Below are 18313 nucleotides of genomic sequence, written 5' to 3' on the forward strand. Positions count from 1 at the left end.
CAACTCTTGCGAAATTAACGTCTCCTATAAAGTGGCAGGTCAGTAGTCAAGTGCTTGCCATAACACGAGTTTGAATAATTGATTTTTTTTAATAAATAAGTTGAGGTGTATATGAAGATCAGCTGAAAGCAATTTAGTTTTCATCAGTGGTGTTTTTCCTGACCTTTATTCATTGCGCCTAAATACTGTCAGGTTTTAACGTGAGGAGATTATGGTGATGCTCTTGAGCCCACTGAGGTCATTTATAAATTATGTCATCACATCCCTAGCCTGGGTGCTCTGGAGCTGTATGTACCACATCCCCTTGAAAGTTCAACATGGCCTCCTGTAATCCTCTTCTATCCTTAATCTGCGCCGTCCCGCTGCATGGGCGACCTCCCGTGGTCAGTAGAGGTAAAGAGAAAAGTGTCAACTTGCATCCATTTTTGTAATTCCAAACACTTGTAGCAAATGGGGGAAACGCTTGAGGACTTCAAGCACTAACAACTGTAGCTATGTGTGGTAAATGATGTGTCCTTTATTTAGCTGAATATGATTTTCATTTTGAAATCCCTTCCCTTTTGTTTTGTTGCAATGTGAATTGGGGATTGCAAATTGATTCTTCAATGTAAAAGCCTGCCCTTGGATATATGGCTACCCCTTCATGGGTGTTTTGTTGGAAAATGCCAATCTTTGCTCAATTGCAGAACAAACTTCCCTCCACTTTACAGCCCTCCCTCCAGTTTGTCCATGGAAGACCACATTTAAAAAGTAACCCCACCTGAAACTTCACAAAGCCCAATCAGCTATAGAAATGTCAGAGCAGACGGCACACCCTCTTTTGTTCAAAACCAATCAGAGTGGAAGTGTGGCATTTTGCCTGAGGGGAAAACTTACCCCTGGATACGTTAATTACGCATCACTTAGCTGTTGCCAATGTGTTCACAACGGAGGATCCTCTTTTGGGTTTTTTACAACGACTGTCTTCATTCTTTGGTCAATCTAGTATGGAAAGTAGACAACAATGGCTTACCAGGCTGAAAAATGAACTTAGTAACAGTCCTCTGGTATCAAATGTGGCTTTTGGCTTTATCCTCATGGGACTAGAGAAGCTGGTGGAGCTGGAGTTTGAGTGTCCTTGCAGTCCTAAATGGAACGGATTGTTTTCATCAGCATTCTTCATCATTCCTGCCGTCATGGCCTTCACTTTGATGCTGATCATTCAAGGATGCAGATGTGATATGTGGTGCAGGAAAACTGTGTCCCTCTCCAGTTTTGTTCCCGCTATCGTGTGGCTGATTTTATTGTTCCTCGATGGCCAATACTTTGCTTGTGCTATGACAGACTGGGAGGGTAGATTTGTACTAGTTGACAAGGCAGCTCCACAGAAATGGTGTGAGCCAATTAGAGAGGGAGATGTCACCACACAAGAACTAATGCTCCGCTCACAACAGCTGTTTGTGTTTTCTCAGGTGAGTAGATTACTTTTTTGTTAATAAACCACTGCGTATGATGAACACAATGAGAGCAGTTATCTCTGAGTATGCACTCTATAGATCATATTCATTGCTGTTACATCTGTGAACATTCTGTTAATAGACAATATTGACCAACATGATGCCTTTTATGTTGATATTTACTAAACAAAGTGGTGCTCCTCTGTACCCTAGGTTATAGGCATAGTCCTCCTCATTTTCATCTGTATGGGTCTCATAGTGTATGTAATCAGAGAAAGCTGCCAACAAGATGTGGAGATGCAGGATGCAAATGTAGCTGAGCTCACTGTGCTCAGGATGAGCTCTCTAAGGACCCGGACATCTTGAGGGGACACACACCGCCCACCACACCTGCCCTGCTGGCACGGATACTTGTAAATAATTGGAACAGACATTTACTATACGTTTTTGTAACTGCTGTACCATTTGAGTATTTTCCTCATGGAAGCGGGATATACAGTGCCTTTTGAATAGCCACTGATGCTGCCAAATGAAGCCTCATAAATATGCATATAATATCAATATTAGTGAAATCTCTTATTGTCCTGTAATGTATTGTGTGTGTGTGTGTGTGTGTGTGTGTGTGGGTGGGGGGTGTTTATTTTTTACCTAAACTTTGTGGTGTGTTTTGAGAAATATGGTTTTCTTTTCGTGTCTTGTCTGCAAAAGCTACATAAAGTAATGGATTAGTACATCGATCGCCAATTCAGCTGATTCATCGGTTTTATTAGACTACTTGATGACAAGGCAGGAGCCAGCAGGAAGAGAAACTGTTAAGCACCATTACTTTCAATAAAACGTCTCTTTGTTTTTTGAATTTTTGTCCTTAGCTAGCTAGTTCTTAACCCCAGTCTTATTTTACTGCACACGTATGTGCATTTAATTTTTAGCGTGTTTGTTTTTGCCCTTAAAAGTGATATTTCACTTTGTCATGTAATCAAGTTTTTTAATTTTTTTGTTTGTTTGTGTTTTTATCTTAACACAAGTGAAATCCACCAGGCAGCTAATATTGATCCGACTAACATTAGTTGACTTGTACTATTGTTTTTTTTTAATGTGTGATTGCTAAAAGAAGAATGTGAAAATTTCACTTCTCTAAACTGAAACTTCACTTCTTGTTTTCCCTCCTGTAGCAAAAGATGTTAGACCCCTGTTATGTTTACTTTTTGGTAACAGTAAAAATTCTGACTTAAGTGAAATTCTTAATGTTTCACCTGTTTCCCATTGACATACTTTCTATAACAATACTTCCTGTATGTTTTTTAATCTTTTTGTAATAAAAAATTTATTTATTGAAGTAAAATACTCTGTATGGTCATTTGTCATAGCCCTTATAAACCTGCGGTCTTGAGAATTTGAGTTGTCTTTCAGTTTGATTGGCTCTTGAAGACAAAACGTAGCATCTCTCGAGCTTGCATTACACAAATTATGTAGCGCTAGATAAAATATATTATTTGAATTAAAAAATGCTGTTGTAAAATTACTCTTTAGGACTTTAGTCAAATTTAATGAATAATTAAGCAATTGGAAAATTGATATCCTAAAGACTGGTGCACCTCTGCAGCCTGAAGATCTTTACCAGGTCTCACAAAGCTGATGGTAATAGCAGTAGTTTAGCTCTGAATTGTATTTTCTTTCGCTTTAAAATGTTCCCCAAGTGGCAGTTAAACCTATTAAGTGTTGAAAATGTAGCATGTTCATCCTGAGGGATGGCTTATTCAAAACTTCCTGTTTGGCCCTGAGGACGTTGTTGCCTTTAACTAATCCACTCCCCTCACTCTTAGACACAGCAGGATGTCATATTCATTGGCCAACTAATGTAGTCAGACAACTAAGAATCTCAAACTACTTCATTTCTTTCTGTCTTATTTTTGTTGAAACGAGTGGTAAATTTGCCTTACACAGGATGAATGGTTTGTAACTTCTAGTAATCTCAGTGATAAAATGGCAAATGGTGTAGCTGTTTGTTACGAAACCTCACCTACAAGAGCAGTGCCGTGATGCACTGGTTAGTACTGCAAGAACTTTTCTGGTTCACTGGGGCCTTTCTGTGCATAGTTTGCATGTTCTCCTCTGAGCCTGTGTGGGCTCCCTCTGGGTGCAGCTTCCTCCCATGATCCAAAGTCATGCTTGTTAGGTTAATTGGTGATTAAATTGGCTAGAGATGTGATTGTAAGGTTGTTTGTCTCTAAGCGCTTACCCTATGATGGGCTGGTGACTTGTCAAGGGTGTACCGTGCCTTCGCAATATGTAAGCTAGGATAGGCTCCAACATCCCTTCAACTTGAAGTGATGATTTTCTTAACATGCATCCATGTTCAGAAAATGGATGCATGCATGTTTTTCCAGATATTCCCTTTAGTAATAGTTGTAGTGTGCATAGGATTCCAGACCACAGCAGGGAAAAACACTGCCATTAAGAAAACCTTTCAAAGATAGCTGAACAGAGTGAAGTCACATGGAGTCACTAAACTTGTAAAGTCAGATGATTAGAAGAAAATGAGAGCAGATTCTCCACAGCACAGAAATTAATGAACAGTACAAATATGCTTTGGTCACACTTTTATTTAATTCTATAGTGACAACAACTATTTGTTTGTTTCACTTAAGGGTTAAAGTAAAATCCATATAGACTGTGATTTGACTTTACATACAATAAGATAAGATAAGATAAGATAAAACTTTATTAATCACTCGGGTGGGTTCCTCTGGGAAATTCGGTTTCCAAAAGCACAGCACCGACAGAAGTTACAGAGCGTGAGCAGAATATTATATATATACACACACATATATAAATACAGAGACATATATAAATAAAATATACGAAAGGGATAAATAGAATAAATAGGAATAAAAATAAAAATACAAGTGAATTGCACATTTCAAGTATTGAGGTCTATTGCACCGTTGACTATTAACAAAAAGTATTGCACAAAAAGTATTGCACAGTGAAGTGAAGAGGCACTACAGCTTAGTTGTTCCCCCCTCCTTTGTCCTCCTGTTGCCCCTCCCTCTCCCCTCCAGAGAGGAGTTAAACAGTTTGATGGCGTGTGGGACAAAGGAGTTTTTAAGCCTGTTGGTTCTTGTCTTTGGGAGAAGCAACCTGTCACTGAACAGACTCCTCTGGTTGTTTATGGCCGTGTGCAGAAGATGCCCAGCATTGTCCATAATGTCCAGCAGTTTTTTTAGTGTCCTTTTCTCTGCCACTGTCACCAGAGTATCCAGCTTCATGCCGACCACAGAGCCAGCTTTCCTGATCAGTTTCTCCAGCCTGGATGAGTATACAATACAATACAGTATATCAAAGCCCTATAAATCCTGAAAGACACTGAAATATACTGACAGGATATAATTTAAAGTAGTGTGAAATACACTTAATCAAATATGGTCAGCCTTAACTAAGTTATTTATTTACTAATAAAATGCACAATTTTAAAAGAATTAATTATTTGTATCTTCTTTTTCTTACTTTTTAGACATCTATCATCCCCATCAAATCACAGTACCACAAGACAATACAATATTTCATGATTTACGTGTTTAAAGTTTTACATTAATTGCCATTTTATTTCTTTTTAATCACGTTTACGCTTTGTCCTCAGGAACATAGAGCATAGGCATTTTATTAAGAGAGCAAAGGTGCCCAGAATAACCAGCACGACTGCAGCTAAGAAAAGTATCACATCTATAGAGTGGTAGGAATACCAGGGCAGTTTGTAGGATTCAGTTCTTAAGTGAGCTGCACCTTTGTGTCTAATGACGAACTCTATCCAGAAGAGGGCATTGTCCAGTGGCTTTATTGGCTGATCTCTGTGCAGCCTGGAAAGTCTCTGCATGTTCATCCCGTAGGAGGGATCAGGACTTCCATAATACCTTGAAAGAAAATGTCTTCATTCATAGTAAAAACATCTATGACTTTCCCTGCTCCTCTTTCCTTGATTCTAAATAAATTATCATATTGATCAAAAACCAGAGGAAGTCCTAAAATAGGGACTCCATGATAAATAGCTTCTTGAACACCAGTTGTTCCCCCATGAGCCACAAAACGTTTTACTTTAGGATGCCCTAATAGGTCACTCTGTGGCATCCAGTCCACCAGCAAAGTGTTGTTACCCAGAGTGCCTGGCCTGTCACCATTATACCGCCAAATGACTTTCTGGGGTAATTTTGCAAAAGCTGCAGTGATCGCTTCAGCTAAGTCAGGGGGTAGTTCTCCAATCAAAGTTCCCAGAGACATGAGGATCACACCATGTTCTCCAGAACTCTGCACAAAGTCCTCCAAATGTTGTGGAAGCGGTTTTGCTGGTTTGCACTGGAACCCTCCCATATAGATAACATTAGGCATGGTGGAAACTCAAACACAAAATCCACTCTCATTAGCCACAGGTCAGCTTGAAACATGGATAAGTAGTCTGTGTCTGGACCAAAATATTTTTCAATGAGGTTCTCATAACATGGTAGCAAATACTGGGCAATCTGATATTCTGCGAAACCAAAAATTAGGACATTTAGCAGCCTTTCAAAAAAGCTCATTTTATCAGATAGCTCACTCCCTACTATGGGAACATAAGAGAGAGGAAATGGTGCAATTGAAAAGTGGCCTTCACCCTGACTAGTCCATCTAACATTAAAAACAAGAGGCAACTTGAGGTATTGGGCAAGTATGGCACCTGTTGGTGTGGCAGGATCTGTCAGGACAAGATCATATTCTGCATCCTTTAGTGACTGTATAAGCGCTTTGTTTTCAAGAAGCCCTTCAATCAATTTGCTTTGTTTCTTTTGCACTTCAGAGGTTTTTTTTGCTTGTTCCATTTCCAGTTTAAAGCGTTTCCAGACAGACATCCCTCCCTTCTGGATGTCCAACAATTCCGCAATAAATGCTGTTAAAAAGTCTTCATCAAACCCTGACTCCATATCAAGCGTAATTGAAGTATAGAATGGGGAGAATTTCTTGATGTACCAGCTGTCTGTTGAACGCACAACGGAAACCTGGTGGCCCCTTAATGTAGCTCCTGAATAATGGCATTCATATTTACCCAGTGGCTTCCATCCACTGGAAAAACAAGCACTTTCCCAGCATGAACCAACATTGGGCAGAGCCAGCAGAAACTGATCAGAATGCAGGTCCAGTGCATTTTAATTCTAAAGGTTGGAAAAAAGCTCCTTATAGTCTTCTGTTTTATTAAACAATTACAACAATTAAACAATTGTTATTTTCATTTTATGTCAATAAGTTTTATGACTGTGTGTTTGCTGTAGTATGTGCAGCCTTCTCCAATCAGCTTAATAACAAAAATGTAAAGAATAATAAGCTTTAAAATAAAACTTTGAATGTTTTCAAGTAGCCTGTGAAGTCTATAAAGTAACTTAGGTTTTTGCATATATAAGCTATTAAGTTAAGTAACCTGTGTCCCTGAAGAGAATCCAAACCACAGGAAGAACGTTGTGGTACAATTAACAATTAACTTGAAAATACATATAACTACCAGTCCCAAAAGCTATTACGTTTTTGTAGGTAAAAGTAGGTAAAAATATATTGTTAGCTTTTTAGCAGACTGTGTCATTTCAAATTCAGTTTTGCCAGAGAGACCAACATGCACCAACCATTAGAGTTTTAAACCTAAGCAGAACTTTGGTACTGCAGTATCATGGTACAAAGGGGAGGTAACGCAGTATTTGATGTTTGTCGTATGCCCATCAGTTACCAAACTAAGATTGAATAAGGAAAACCTTGTTTTCAAAACTGAAGGGTTACAGATGTTTAATGCTACAGAGGAACATATACCTTATCACATACAGTAGAGGTGGGAATCACCATACATCCCACGATACGATATTATCACAATACTTAACGCACGATACGATATTATTGCAATTTTTAAAAATATTTCACAATATTCAGATTCTGTAGATAAAGGTAAACTTTATCAATATTCATTTATCTAATATCAAAGTCTCACACTCAGTCTTTGTCTCATTTCAGTCAGTTTTATTGTTGACAAACTTGAACGGTTTGTATTACAGTCTAGTCCAACTTAACTGAATGCAACCACCTGGTACAATTATAGCTATTCTGAACTATGCAATTTATGAAAACTATGCAGCCCATTCAGTACCTGAAGAATTTGAAAGTAAATTAAAACAAAATATAATTTTACATCAAATAAAAAAGTTTTAAACTTAATTAAAATAAAACATGTCTTAAATTAAAATGAGTAAACTGTCATGATTATTGCTGCCAAAAAAAAAAGTTAAACACATTTGGACAGTGAAGGAATGTCAGGATTCTTGCTCAGAAAAAGGAGCTGATCAACATGCTCTGAAGTCAGAGCATGTTCCAGTCCACAGAAACGTTTTTTGTAACAAAATATCGATTTCTGCTGTCCCTGTATCGATACATTATTAGCAAACAAAATATCACGATACTACACAGTATGTATTTTTCCCCCCACCCCTAACATACAGGGTGCAATAAGCTTTTGTTTTATTGCAATTCTGTAATTTAAATTCATACAAAAACGAAGGTAACTAGTTTTGTGGTCCACAGTCCTCAAATATGTTTTTTCTGATTTGGAAAATCCATACATGTTATAAATAATCCTATCAGAAAAACATACAGATAAGTAGATTTTTTTTCCTTACAGTGATTCCCAAAGTGTAGCCAGCACCACCTGATGGCCCACGAAGGTACTTCAGAAGACTACAGGAGGTCATGTAAAATAAACATACAGGATATGTATATTTGCATACATATTTGCACATATTTGATTTGGCAGATTTTTATGCATCTCCTACCGCTCTTGAACCAGGGATCATGTTTTAGACAAACGTGCAAACCACTACTGATCTTTATAATAAAGAAATATGAAAAACAGTTAAGTTATATGATGACTTATATGATGATCAACTCAAGTAAAGATGGGCTAGAGAAGATTTTGGGTGAAGCAGTATAAACACTGGGACTGGCTGAGACAGTATTTCTGTCAAACTGGGAATGACTGAGAAAGAAATCAGTTTTACTAACCACAGCCAAACTGACTGTGCTGTAACAATGTATCAACATATGAAAATGACTTTTAGTCAGATTTTGCTTTTCTTTTCAAACACAATCTAAAGCAAAACCATAGTAACATGAAAAAAAAACAATGTAAGTAGTGCACTTGTTAGTAAAAATAATATGACATCTAGAGAGTAGTAGAAATACCAGGGCAGTTTGTAGGACTCAGTCCTTAGATGAGCTGCACCTTTATGTCTCATGACAAACTCAATCCAAAAGATAGCACGATCCAGTGGCTTCATTGGCTGATCTCTGTGTAGCCTGGAGAGCCTCTGCATGTTTATTGTGTAGGATGGTTCATTAAGGACTTCCTGTATTGCATTTTTAAATATTTTCCTGTCCAAATCTGAAACATCCAAAACCTTCGCAACACCTTTTGCTCTCATTCGGGATAAGTTGTCAGCTTGATCAAAAATAATGGGAATGCCAACTATTGGAATCCCATGATATATAGCCTCATAAATCCCATTAGTTCCTCCATGACTTACAAATAGTTTAATACTTGGATGTCCTAGCAGGTCATTCTGTGGCATCCAGTCGACTAGTAATGTATTGTTGCCTAGAAGGGCTGGTTTGTTACCTTTATACCTCCAGATCACTTTCTGAGGTAACTCGCCAAAAGCTGCAGCAATCTCTTCAGCTAAGTCAGAGGGAAGTTCTCCAATCAAAGACCCTAGTGACATAATGATAACTCCGTGATCTCCAGAACTCTGCACAAACTCCTCTAAGTGTTGTGGAAGAGGTTTTGCAGGTTTACACTGGAAACCTCCCATATAAACAACATTAGGCATGGTGGGTCGTGGAAACTCAAAAACAAAGTCCACTCTCATTAGCCACAAATCTGCAGCTTGAAAAAGGGAGAAATAATGCACACCTGGTCCGATGTAGCGATTTGACAATACAGAATAATGTGGTTCAACTATTTGCTTGTACAGATGCATTCTCGTGATGTAAAATAACATGTTCTGGACCCTCCCAAAGAAGGTCATGTGATCCGTTAACTCTGAAGGTGATAGTGGAACATAGGAAAGTGGAGAGGGCGCAATAGCAAAGTGGGCCTCACCATGAACAGTCCATCGAGCATTGAACACCAATGGCACGCCAAGGTAATGTGCCAGCAACACTCCTCCGCCATTAGCAGGATCTGTCAAAACCACATCATACTTGGCATCTTTTAAGGACCTCATTAAATCTTCATTTTCAAAGATGAACACAATCACTTCACAGACTTTTTTGTGCAGTTCATGGAATTTGTCTTTTAACTCCATTTGTAAAGCAAAGTGAGACCATGTAGACCCCATGCTTCGCTTAATTTTAATAACCTCAGAGACAAATGCACGAAAAAAATCTTCATTTCCACCACCATCAACATCCACTGTGATTTGAAGATGTTTTTGTCACTGGCTTCCATCCTCTCTTTTTTGACTATTTTTATTCCTGTCGCACATTCTGGAAAAATTCTGGTATTTCCACATGATGGAAGCCACTGGGTGAACATGAGAGTACTTGTTGAAGAGCTCCATTTGCAGGGACACAATGTGACAGTGATTCGGAATGCAGACAGCTGGTACATCAGTAAAACGTCTCCATATTACAATTACTATTAATACATAGTGAGTGAGAAAGGTGACTGGAAAGGAAAAACTCAATGCATCATGGGAATCCCCCGGCAGCCTATGTCTATCGCAGCATAACTAAGGGAGGATTCAGGGTCACCTGGTCCAGCCCTAACTATATGCTTTAGCAAAAAGGAAAGTTTTAAGCCTAATCTTAAAAGTAGAGATAGTGTCTGTCTCCCGAATCCAAACTGGAAGCTGGTTCCACAGAAGAGGGGCCTGAAAACTGAAAGTTCTCCCTCCCATTCTACTTTTAAATACTCTAGGAACAACAAGTAAGCCTGCAGTGCGAGAGCGAAGTGCTCTAATGGGGTGATATGGTGCTACAAGGTCATTAAGATAAAATGGGGCCTGATTATTTAAGACCTTGTATGTGAGGAGCAGGATTTTGAATTCAATTCTGGATTTAACAGGAAGCCAATGAAGGGAAGATATGGTTAGGTATTTTTGTCTCTCTCACAGTAAGTGAAGTCTCATAAAACCCAATGGGCCCATGTGCATTAGAACCCCCAGTACATGCATGTTAAGGAATCACTTAAAAAGTGACTCCTTTACATGCATGTCTCTAAAAATGACACTGAAATATTGCAGAATTTAGATAGCAGATTAACCAACAAAGCATATAAAAAGGGTAACTGTTGACACTTGTCAAGCATATCTTAGCAATGACAGTTGTGTGAACACACACATACAGACACTCACTAAAATGTTCTCGGCAGTTAGTGCTGTGTGTTTGATATATAATGCGAGTCATGCTCCATGTGTTATATAAACCTACTCAATCAGTACAACAAAAATCAAACACAGCCAAATAATAGCATAAATAACAACTTAACTTACAGTTAAATGCTCTTAGTTTTGTTGTACGTCTCCTTCAAACTGACCAGGCACAGTTGGAGTGGGTTAAGTTAATACAAGTGAAGGTGGAAGAAAAAACAACACTCCCTGTTTTTTTTTTTGGTTTTTTGTCTTTTTTTGGCCACACCCCTGCAGTTGTGCAAAGCCTGTGACAGTTAAGTTCTTGTCTGTATAATGTCCTCCCGATTTCCATACACCTGTGGTCCTCAGGGGTAAAAAATGTCCCCACTTCATTTGACTGTTTTTTAAAATATAAAGTATAAATTGTCAATCAATTCAGTGTTACATCTTAGTTTTACTTAAGACCAAGACATTAACACAAAATTTACCCAACATTATACATTTTAGGGCCACCAGACCTTGTTTACAAAAAATACACCCTGTTTTTTAAGTGAAAATAAAACAAGAAAATTAAATATTTAATTGTTTAGATAATTTTGACTATCTGACTAACTACAGAGTGCTGTATGTTGAACTTCAGTGAGAATTTTTTTTTTTTGAACCATTTAAATTTTTTAAATGGCAGCACATAATCACACCTGTGGTCCTCAGGGGTAAAAAATGTCCCCACTTCATTTGACTGTTTTTTAAAATATAAAGTATAAATTGTCAATCAATTCAGTGTTACATCTTAGTTTTGCTTAAGACCAACACATTAACACAAAATTTACCCAACATTTTACATTTTAGGGCCACCAGACCTTGTTTACATAAAGTACACTGTGTTTTTGAGCAAAAACAAATTGAGAAAATAAAATATTTAATTGTTTAGATAATTTTGACTATCTGACTACACTGTAAAATGTAATATTGTGTTTAATTAAAAATATTAAATAGGCTGAACTCAGATTTTATCAATTTGTTATCAGAACTCGATTTAAATAAGTTACCAGTACTTTTTATGCAAAAATGCTGATAAACTCAGTTTATTTGAGTTGTCTTAACTTAGAGAAACTAAGTAAGATGGAAGTTTTGCTTCTCAGTGCTGAAGGATGAAAGATGTGTTTTGAAAATGCCCCGTCACTACCGTCCTCCTCCCTCTTGGATCAGTCCGCATGTTCATGGTGCCAGCATTTGTTATGGAATATGTTGAGCAAACCTGGAAAAGCGTCAGCTCAGGATATTATTGTTTTCATTGCTGTAAATCTTTACCTGATACACTGACTTGGTGAGTAAATGTTTACTCTTATTGACAATGTAGCTTCAAATGTAGTTCAAATATCTGCTCAATTTATCAAGACATCACATATTTGCAAAAATGCTCTGACGTTTTCAGAGACGTCCATTTTTTTTTCATGCTTTGTGGCAGCTTTTGAACATCTGTGGCATCTATTAATGTCAAATCTAGACTTTATTTAACAACATAAGCAAACTCTATGTTACAATAATTGCACAGCCATTAAGGATCAAATCAGTTTCTGAAAAATGTTCTGCTTTTTCTCCCTCTGCTTGCTTCTTACTGTCTTTGAGGCTCGGGACCAGCACTCCTGCTGTTGGACAGAAAGACATCAACTCAGTGGTAAGTATTTTGGTTTTCCAATATATTAGCAACTGTCAGTGACATTTATATTAATCAGGCTGAACTTTAATCATACTTTAGATCAGCGTGTTTTACTTATTGTTTTATTTGTGCTTTGGTTTGGGGAAGTTGTTTCTTTACTGATCTTTTCCTGTCTTCTGTTATTAGACTTGAGATATGACTGCACTATGCTGTTGTTGGTGACTCCAGTTAATTCTACAAGACATGCTGTGTAAGTAAACAAACAACAACAGTTTGGTCTGCATTTCTTGAAAGATCACATCCCCCAAACTTAGTTTAGAGGGTCTACACTGTAAATAGTGAAGTCTGCAAGTTTTCTAACAACAAAATTTGTTTTGTGCCCAAATCATTTTGCACATCATTAGAATGAAAGTTATTGGCCATGTTTGCATAGCCCTTTTTAAAATGATGCTTTCAAGTTCAAGTTCAAGTTCAAGTTCAAATTTTATTCGCCACATGCAGAGGTAGGTTGCCCTGCGGTGGAATGAACCCGCCCCCCGACCTTACACACACAACACAGACATCACATGGGGATACAAGTCAGAGAACGGTAGATACAGAAAAACCACTGAAATGGACATTACAATGGGAAAAAGTACAAGAGGAAAAAAAGAGACCTCGACTCATTCTGGGCTACAGGAGGACAGCATGAGAACAGGAAACAAAAAAACTCCTCTGCATAGAAAAGCACATAAATGTCCACAGTACAACATTATAGAGCACGTGACCAGCAACAGGGTTGGGTAGGGGATAAGGAGTAATCCCAGGCAACACAGCAGACATCCTGCCACTGCGCCGACTCGCCAGCGCGGGCCCAGACCCGCCTCGTGTTCCCAGGAGGTAACAAGCATCGAAGGCGTTGGAAAGGGAAGGGGAGATGAGTGAGTGCTTATCAGTGTAAGTGTGTGTGTGTGCGTGTCCATAATTCAGCTGAGACAGTGTCCTTCGCCCTTTCAGGCTAAGTAAACAGTCCTCCAGCCAATCCAGGTGGCCTTGCATGGGATGGGGAGAATAGTCATCACACAGTCGTTATCAGGGAGTGTTTGTCCGGCTTCAGCCTTGGGCCTGCAGCTGGCACCGTGGTGGTGTCTGCATTTTGATCCCGAATTTGTTGATTTTGTTGATTTTCTTTCCATACGAGCAGCTCACGAGAATTTTCAAAGCTGATCTTTAACACTCTGATGCTGGTCTCTCGATCTCCCGTTGGAGAGCCGCGAGCCTCCCCATGATGGTATCAAACTTCTGATCCGTGGTGTTATCATTCTTTTGATTCTGAGACCTCACAACTGCAGTGATCCGTTCTGTGATGTGATCCAACTTTCGCTCAAGGTTGTCATTTTGAGCAGGGCCCTCTCTGATGTATCCCACCATACGCTCAATGGTGTTGTTTTGAGCCTTCACAGCAGCTGTAAGCGTCTCCAAGGTGTTAACCATGCTGCGTTCGTTGTGAGAGGTCGCGACTCGTCCCGTCGCTTCGATTCCAGCGGGCAGCCTTGGGGGGGTTTGAACAGCCGGTTCCGCTCTCTCAATTCTCCGATAAGTCAGGGCCATGCCAGCTCCGATCAGCAAGAACCCTGTTATCATGGTTCCGAATAGGTAGATATCTTCAGCGTCCTCGATCGACAGTCCCGCCAGGCACATGACTCTTCATGACATTATTGTGTGTTGGGTGGTGGTCAGGGCTATCCAGACTGACAGTGGGACATTGAATGTCACCTCTCTGGTGGGGAGGGAGCCTGAGATTGTATAAATTGGAGTCTGTTTTATACCAAATGCAGAAAAAAATGTTTTAAGAAAGCAATTCAGTTCATGTTCCAAAAAATATGATTGTTTGCTTGCAGGACAACAGGAGAGATGAGTCCTCCGTCACAGATGGTGTGGTCAGTGAAGATGGTCGCCTGCAGGTTCAAGCTCATTGCATCTCCAACCCACATCCACTGCCACTGTACTGAAGGGAAGTTACTTTCTTCTGCACCTACATTTGGATCACCTCGATCCATGATAGTCATTCAGGCAGTAATGACTGGACTGGAAACAAGCCATCCTTAAAATAATACAACATTCCAGCTCATGTGTTGGAATGCAAAACAAATGTGTTGTTTAAATTAGAGACTGCACTTGTGACAGAACAACAAATATTTTATTTTGATTATATAAGTAATGTAAGTACAAAACAAACTTGTGGTAGGCCTAAACTTATTTTCAGAATAATTACATCTGAGACTTTGTTTCATTGTGAGATTATAACCATGATGGCAATATAAATGTTTGTTGTTCAGCAGAACAGTGTCCAGTATGTTGGCTGTTATACTTTGTTGTGTTTGAAAATAAAAGTTGGGCTGATTTTAACATCATTACAAAAAGTGTTGTTAATTATTTTTAATAATATTCAGGTTACCACAAATTGTTTTTTCATTTAGTTGAACTTGAAATGTTTGTCAGTAAGTAAACAATTAGTATTGTACAGTCAGAAATATCAAGTTATTCTTATGTTACGTCTCCCCCCCCACCATGGTGGTGGCAATGGCAGGAAGGAGACGGCAACACCGGACAACCACAATCAATGAAGGAGGAGGACAACAGGACAGTTAAGAACCAGGCAGGATTTATTGGAAAATATAAGAAAAAAGGCGGGGGAGGAGGACTGGGCGGTTGAGCCAAATCAAAGAAAGTAATAACACAAAAAGAGGTCGAGAGCTCCCAGGGCCTAACTAAAACAAAAATGCAAAACAAAAGGCATACCTAGCTGCTCGACAAAAGGTCAGTGAAAACATACAAAAGTGGCATCAACCGCGTAACCTAGTGTGTATAACAGTTTAACGTCTGCAATCAGTGTATAGGGTACCCCAGCTTACCTGTCCAGCCTCCCACCACACAATAATACAAAGAAGCCTGTTCACAAATGTTTGTCATAGCAGAAGCCAGCAGCCACCAGCTGGCCAGGGAGCTGCTCATTTGTAGTGATCCTCGGCGTGTGATTGGCCAACTGGGCCCAGCCAAGCCAATAGACACATGCCAATCAACTTCAAACTGGCCAATAGGTGGAGGCTTGACAACTGAAAGATAAATAGAACACTAAAGCAAAGCCACCTCTCTTGGCACGTAACACTTAATACTGCAGACTTGCAATGATGGCTGTTGTCCTAACAGTCATCTTAAGTAAGCTTTACTTAGTTGTCAAGAGATTTATTCTAAAGACGCTTCTTCAGCTAAGAATCTAAAGGTAGAAACACACAGACGCTGCAGCTTTTACTTGCAAGGGCGATCACAGAACGCTCACACCAGAGTGGGGGCCCTGTGATGTGCGCTTTGTTCCTGCACTTGCCTTTATTTATATACAAAAGTAATACAACAGTGAATACGTCTATTCATTAACAGAGGAATGTTAGTATGTAGGGAGTGAAGATAAAAGTGGTTCAGGTGTATGTGTGTGTGTGTGTGTGTTATTCTGAAGGACGTGGCCCCTCTTCTTGAAGATAAGAGCATCCAGCATCTTCCGGGCAGGAGTGAAATGATAACAGCTTGCTCAGCTATTATCACTGTGAGAAAGAATTTATAAAGCAAGTCTTGATTCTAAGTCATAAAAGGGTCATCATGCAGTATTCTATAATATGCAAACTTATATATCACAAAAAGATTATACTGACTACTAAGTACAATTTTATATTGACATTAGTTTTTGTGAGGCAACAAGTTTCCTTAATTTTTTTGAATTCTGGGAACTAACAAGGCCGTACAGTGTACTCAAAATGAGTAAGTTGCCCTAACTTGGTCATCTTACGTAAACTTGATCCAATTTTCTTGAGTTCTGGGAACAAATGAGCTTGTACAGAGTACTCAAAATAAATAAGTTATCCTAATTTAGTCATTTTTAGCTAAGCTTTACTCAATTTTTTTGAGGCAACGAGTTTTCTCAATTTTTTTTGAGTTTTGGGAACTAATTCGATTTTACAGTGTAACTACAGAGTGCTGTATGTTGAACTTTAGTGAGAAAGGTTTTTTTGAAGCATTTATAAATTTTAAATGGCAGCACATAATCACACCTGTGGTCCTCAGGGGTCAAAAATGTCCCCATCTGGTTTGATTGATATTTAATTAATATGAAGTCGATTTTCCCCCTCTTTTAATTAAAACTTAATTCAAACATTTTTAAACATTTTTGTTATTCCATTTCAAATTTAAGTCTCATAAAAACCTCATAAAAATGAATTTTTTCTTTGTTTTCAGGTAAAAAAATAAATTAAATCATCAGTTATTGTGATTATCGTTTCACAACCAGAGTCGGTTGCTTTAACAGATGATCACAGATGGGTTTATGTCAAAGTTAATTTAGGAAGCTGTTTTTAAACTACTTCAAGTTTTTTACTGGCAGCAAATAATCACACCTGTTGTCTTCTGGGCTCAAAACTGACCCTGTTTGCTTTGACTGTTTATAAAGCAATAAGTATAAAATATCATCCATCTCTGTGTTTCAAGGTTTTATTCATCTTTATTCCAACTCATTACCTGACATTTTTCTATATTTTGGCATGATAGGACACCAGGGCATGGGTCTGAGTGAAGGCAAACTTTCATGAGGACAAAGGTGTGTCCATATTTGACACAAGTGCAGGAGGAAGCTCGGGTTTATTCCTCTGCACTGGTCCCATCATGGACAGCTTTCTTTTCTGCAGTTGCAGGCCAAGGGTCATATACAGTGAACAAGTTGTTACAGGTGATTGTTTTCTTTTGGAAACCTGCAATGTTAGGGACAACTCGCGTGTCCTGACTGCAGGACAGATGGTTTGCCATCGTACACTAGCATGTTCCATGTACAGCTGGACCTGCATCACATGCTGCCCATGTTTTTATCTCATAGTTCCCTGGTTTACTTGGATGTTCTGTTGGAGGGGACAGAGTCCTCTGAAGGGGACTTGGTGCTCATACAGTCACATCAGTACCAGGATCTTACATCACAGTGGGAGAAACACCCACTTGTTCCATACACCTCAAATGGGAGCACGTTTGTGTCATGAACGACGATCATCTATTGTGTCTTTATCAAGAAACTATAACCTTTTTGTGCTTCTATGATTAATCTTGTGTCACCTTTAAAACTTCTCTACCAGACTCAGGATGTCATAAACTGGCCGTAGCGACTCTACTGGATGCATGGCAGTAAGAATCAACACACCCACATATGCCTACATCTGCATTCGATCCATTTTTCTTCCTCTCTCGTTGTCCCTCCTTGTTTGTCATTGAGTTGGCTGCAGAGCAGGTCATCTGCAAATTGGATGGTTGTTGGTTCAATCTCTGTGTGATCTAGTCTGGAGTTCTTACCAAGGTGTCCTTGGGCAAGTTACTGAACCCCAACTTGGTCTCTGATGCATCTATTGGCATGTGAATGTTAAAAAGCAGAATACAAGCAGAATACGCTGTGTATAATGCTTTCAGTACTCGAGTAGAAAAGCAACTGAAGGAGTATGGGACCTGGCATATGTGCTTGGACTGTGGTAGATTGTCTTTCCCTGTGGCACATGAGAGAGTCATGCATCATCTGACACTGGGAAGGATAGAAGACCAGATCAATGTTTCCTCACATTACTGCAAATATTCCTCTGTCTCAGCTGACTCATCTTTCTTGCTTGATCTTAATTGAAATGTAAGATGTGTAGTCCTCTGACACATCTTCTGTTTCAGTTTCACATTCTGAAAATTCAAGAAACTTCAAAAAGCCCAGTCACTTTCTTTCCAAGCTCCTCAGACTACCATGTCCTGGATGCCTG

General features: G+C 39.0%; 1 protein-coding gene, 1 long non-coding RNA gene and 2 pseudogenes across 2 annotated transcripts; 2 read left to right on the forward strand and 2 right to left on the reverse strand.

Annotated features, from left to right (window-relative positions):
• Positions 1 to 907: 907 nt before the first annotated feature.
• On the forward strand, positions 908 to 1830 carry LOC118453747 (calcium homeostasis modulator protein 6). Its single transcript, XM_035905025.2, has 2 exons — positions 908 to 1451; positions 1650 to 1830. The coding sequence occupies exons 1-2, from the start codon at positions 987 to 989 to the stop codon at positions 1800 to 1802; spliced, it is 618 nt and encodes a 205-aa protein (XP_035760918.2). The 5' UTR covers positions 908 to 986; the 3' UTR covers positions 1803 to 1830.
• A 3219-nt stretch (positions 1831 to 5049) lies between these two features.
• On the reverse strand, positions 5050 to 6588 carry LOC102787395 (UDP-glucuronosyltransferase 2A1-like; annotated as a pseudogene).
• Positions 6589 to 8313: 1725 nt separating this feature from the next.
• On the reverse strand, positions 8314 to 9832 carry LOC148106289 (UDP-glucuronosyltransferase 2C1 pseudogene; annotated as a pseudogene).
• Positions 9833 to 12009: 2177 nt separating this feature from the next.
• LOC148106290 (uncharacterized) lies at positions 12010 to 14488 on the forward strand. The gene is made up of 3 exons (XR_015720332.1): positions 12010 to 12524; positions 12693 to 12756; positions 14387 to 14488. It is a non-coding gene; the product is annotated as an uncharacterized LOC148106290 (long non-coding RNA).
• The last annotated feature ends 3825 nt before the right edge of the window (positions 14489 to 18313 follow it).

The sequence above is a fragment of the Neolamprologus brichardi genome, chromosome 1 (genome assembly GCF_056152115.1).
Source record: "Neolamprologus brichardi isolate AB-2024 chromosome 1, ASM5615211v1, whole genome shotgun sequence".
NCBI classification, from domain to species: Eukaryota; Metazoa; Chordata; class Actinopteri; order Cichliformes; family Cichlidae; genus Neolamprologus; species Neolamprologus brichardi.

Coding starts and splice junctions, on each gene's coding strand:
- LOC118453747 (XM_035905025.2), top strand. CDS start 987: ATGGAAAGTAGACAACAATGGCTTACCAGGCTGAAAAATGAACTTAGT. Junction 1,452..1,649: donor AGCTGTTTGTGTTTTCTCAG/GTGAGTAGATTA, acceptor TCTGTACCCTAG/GTTATAGGCATAGTCCTCCT.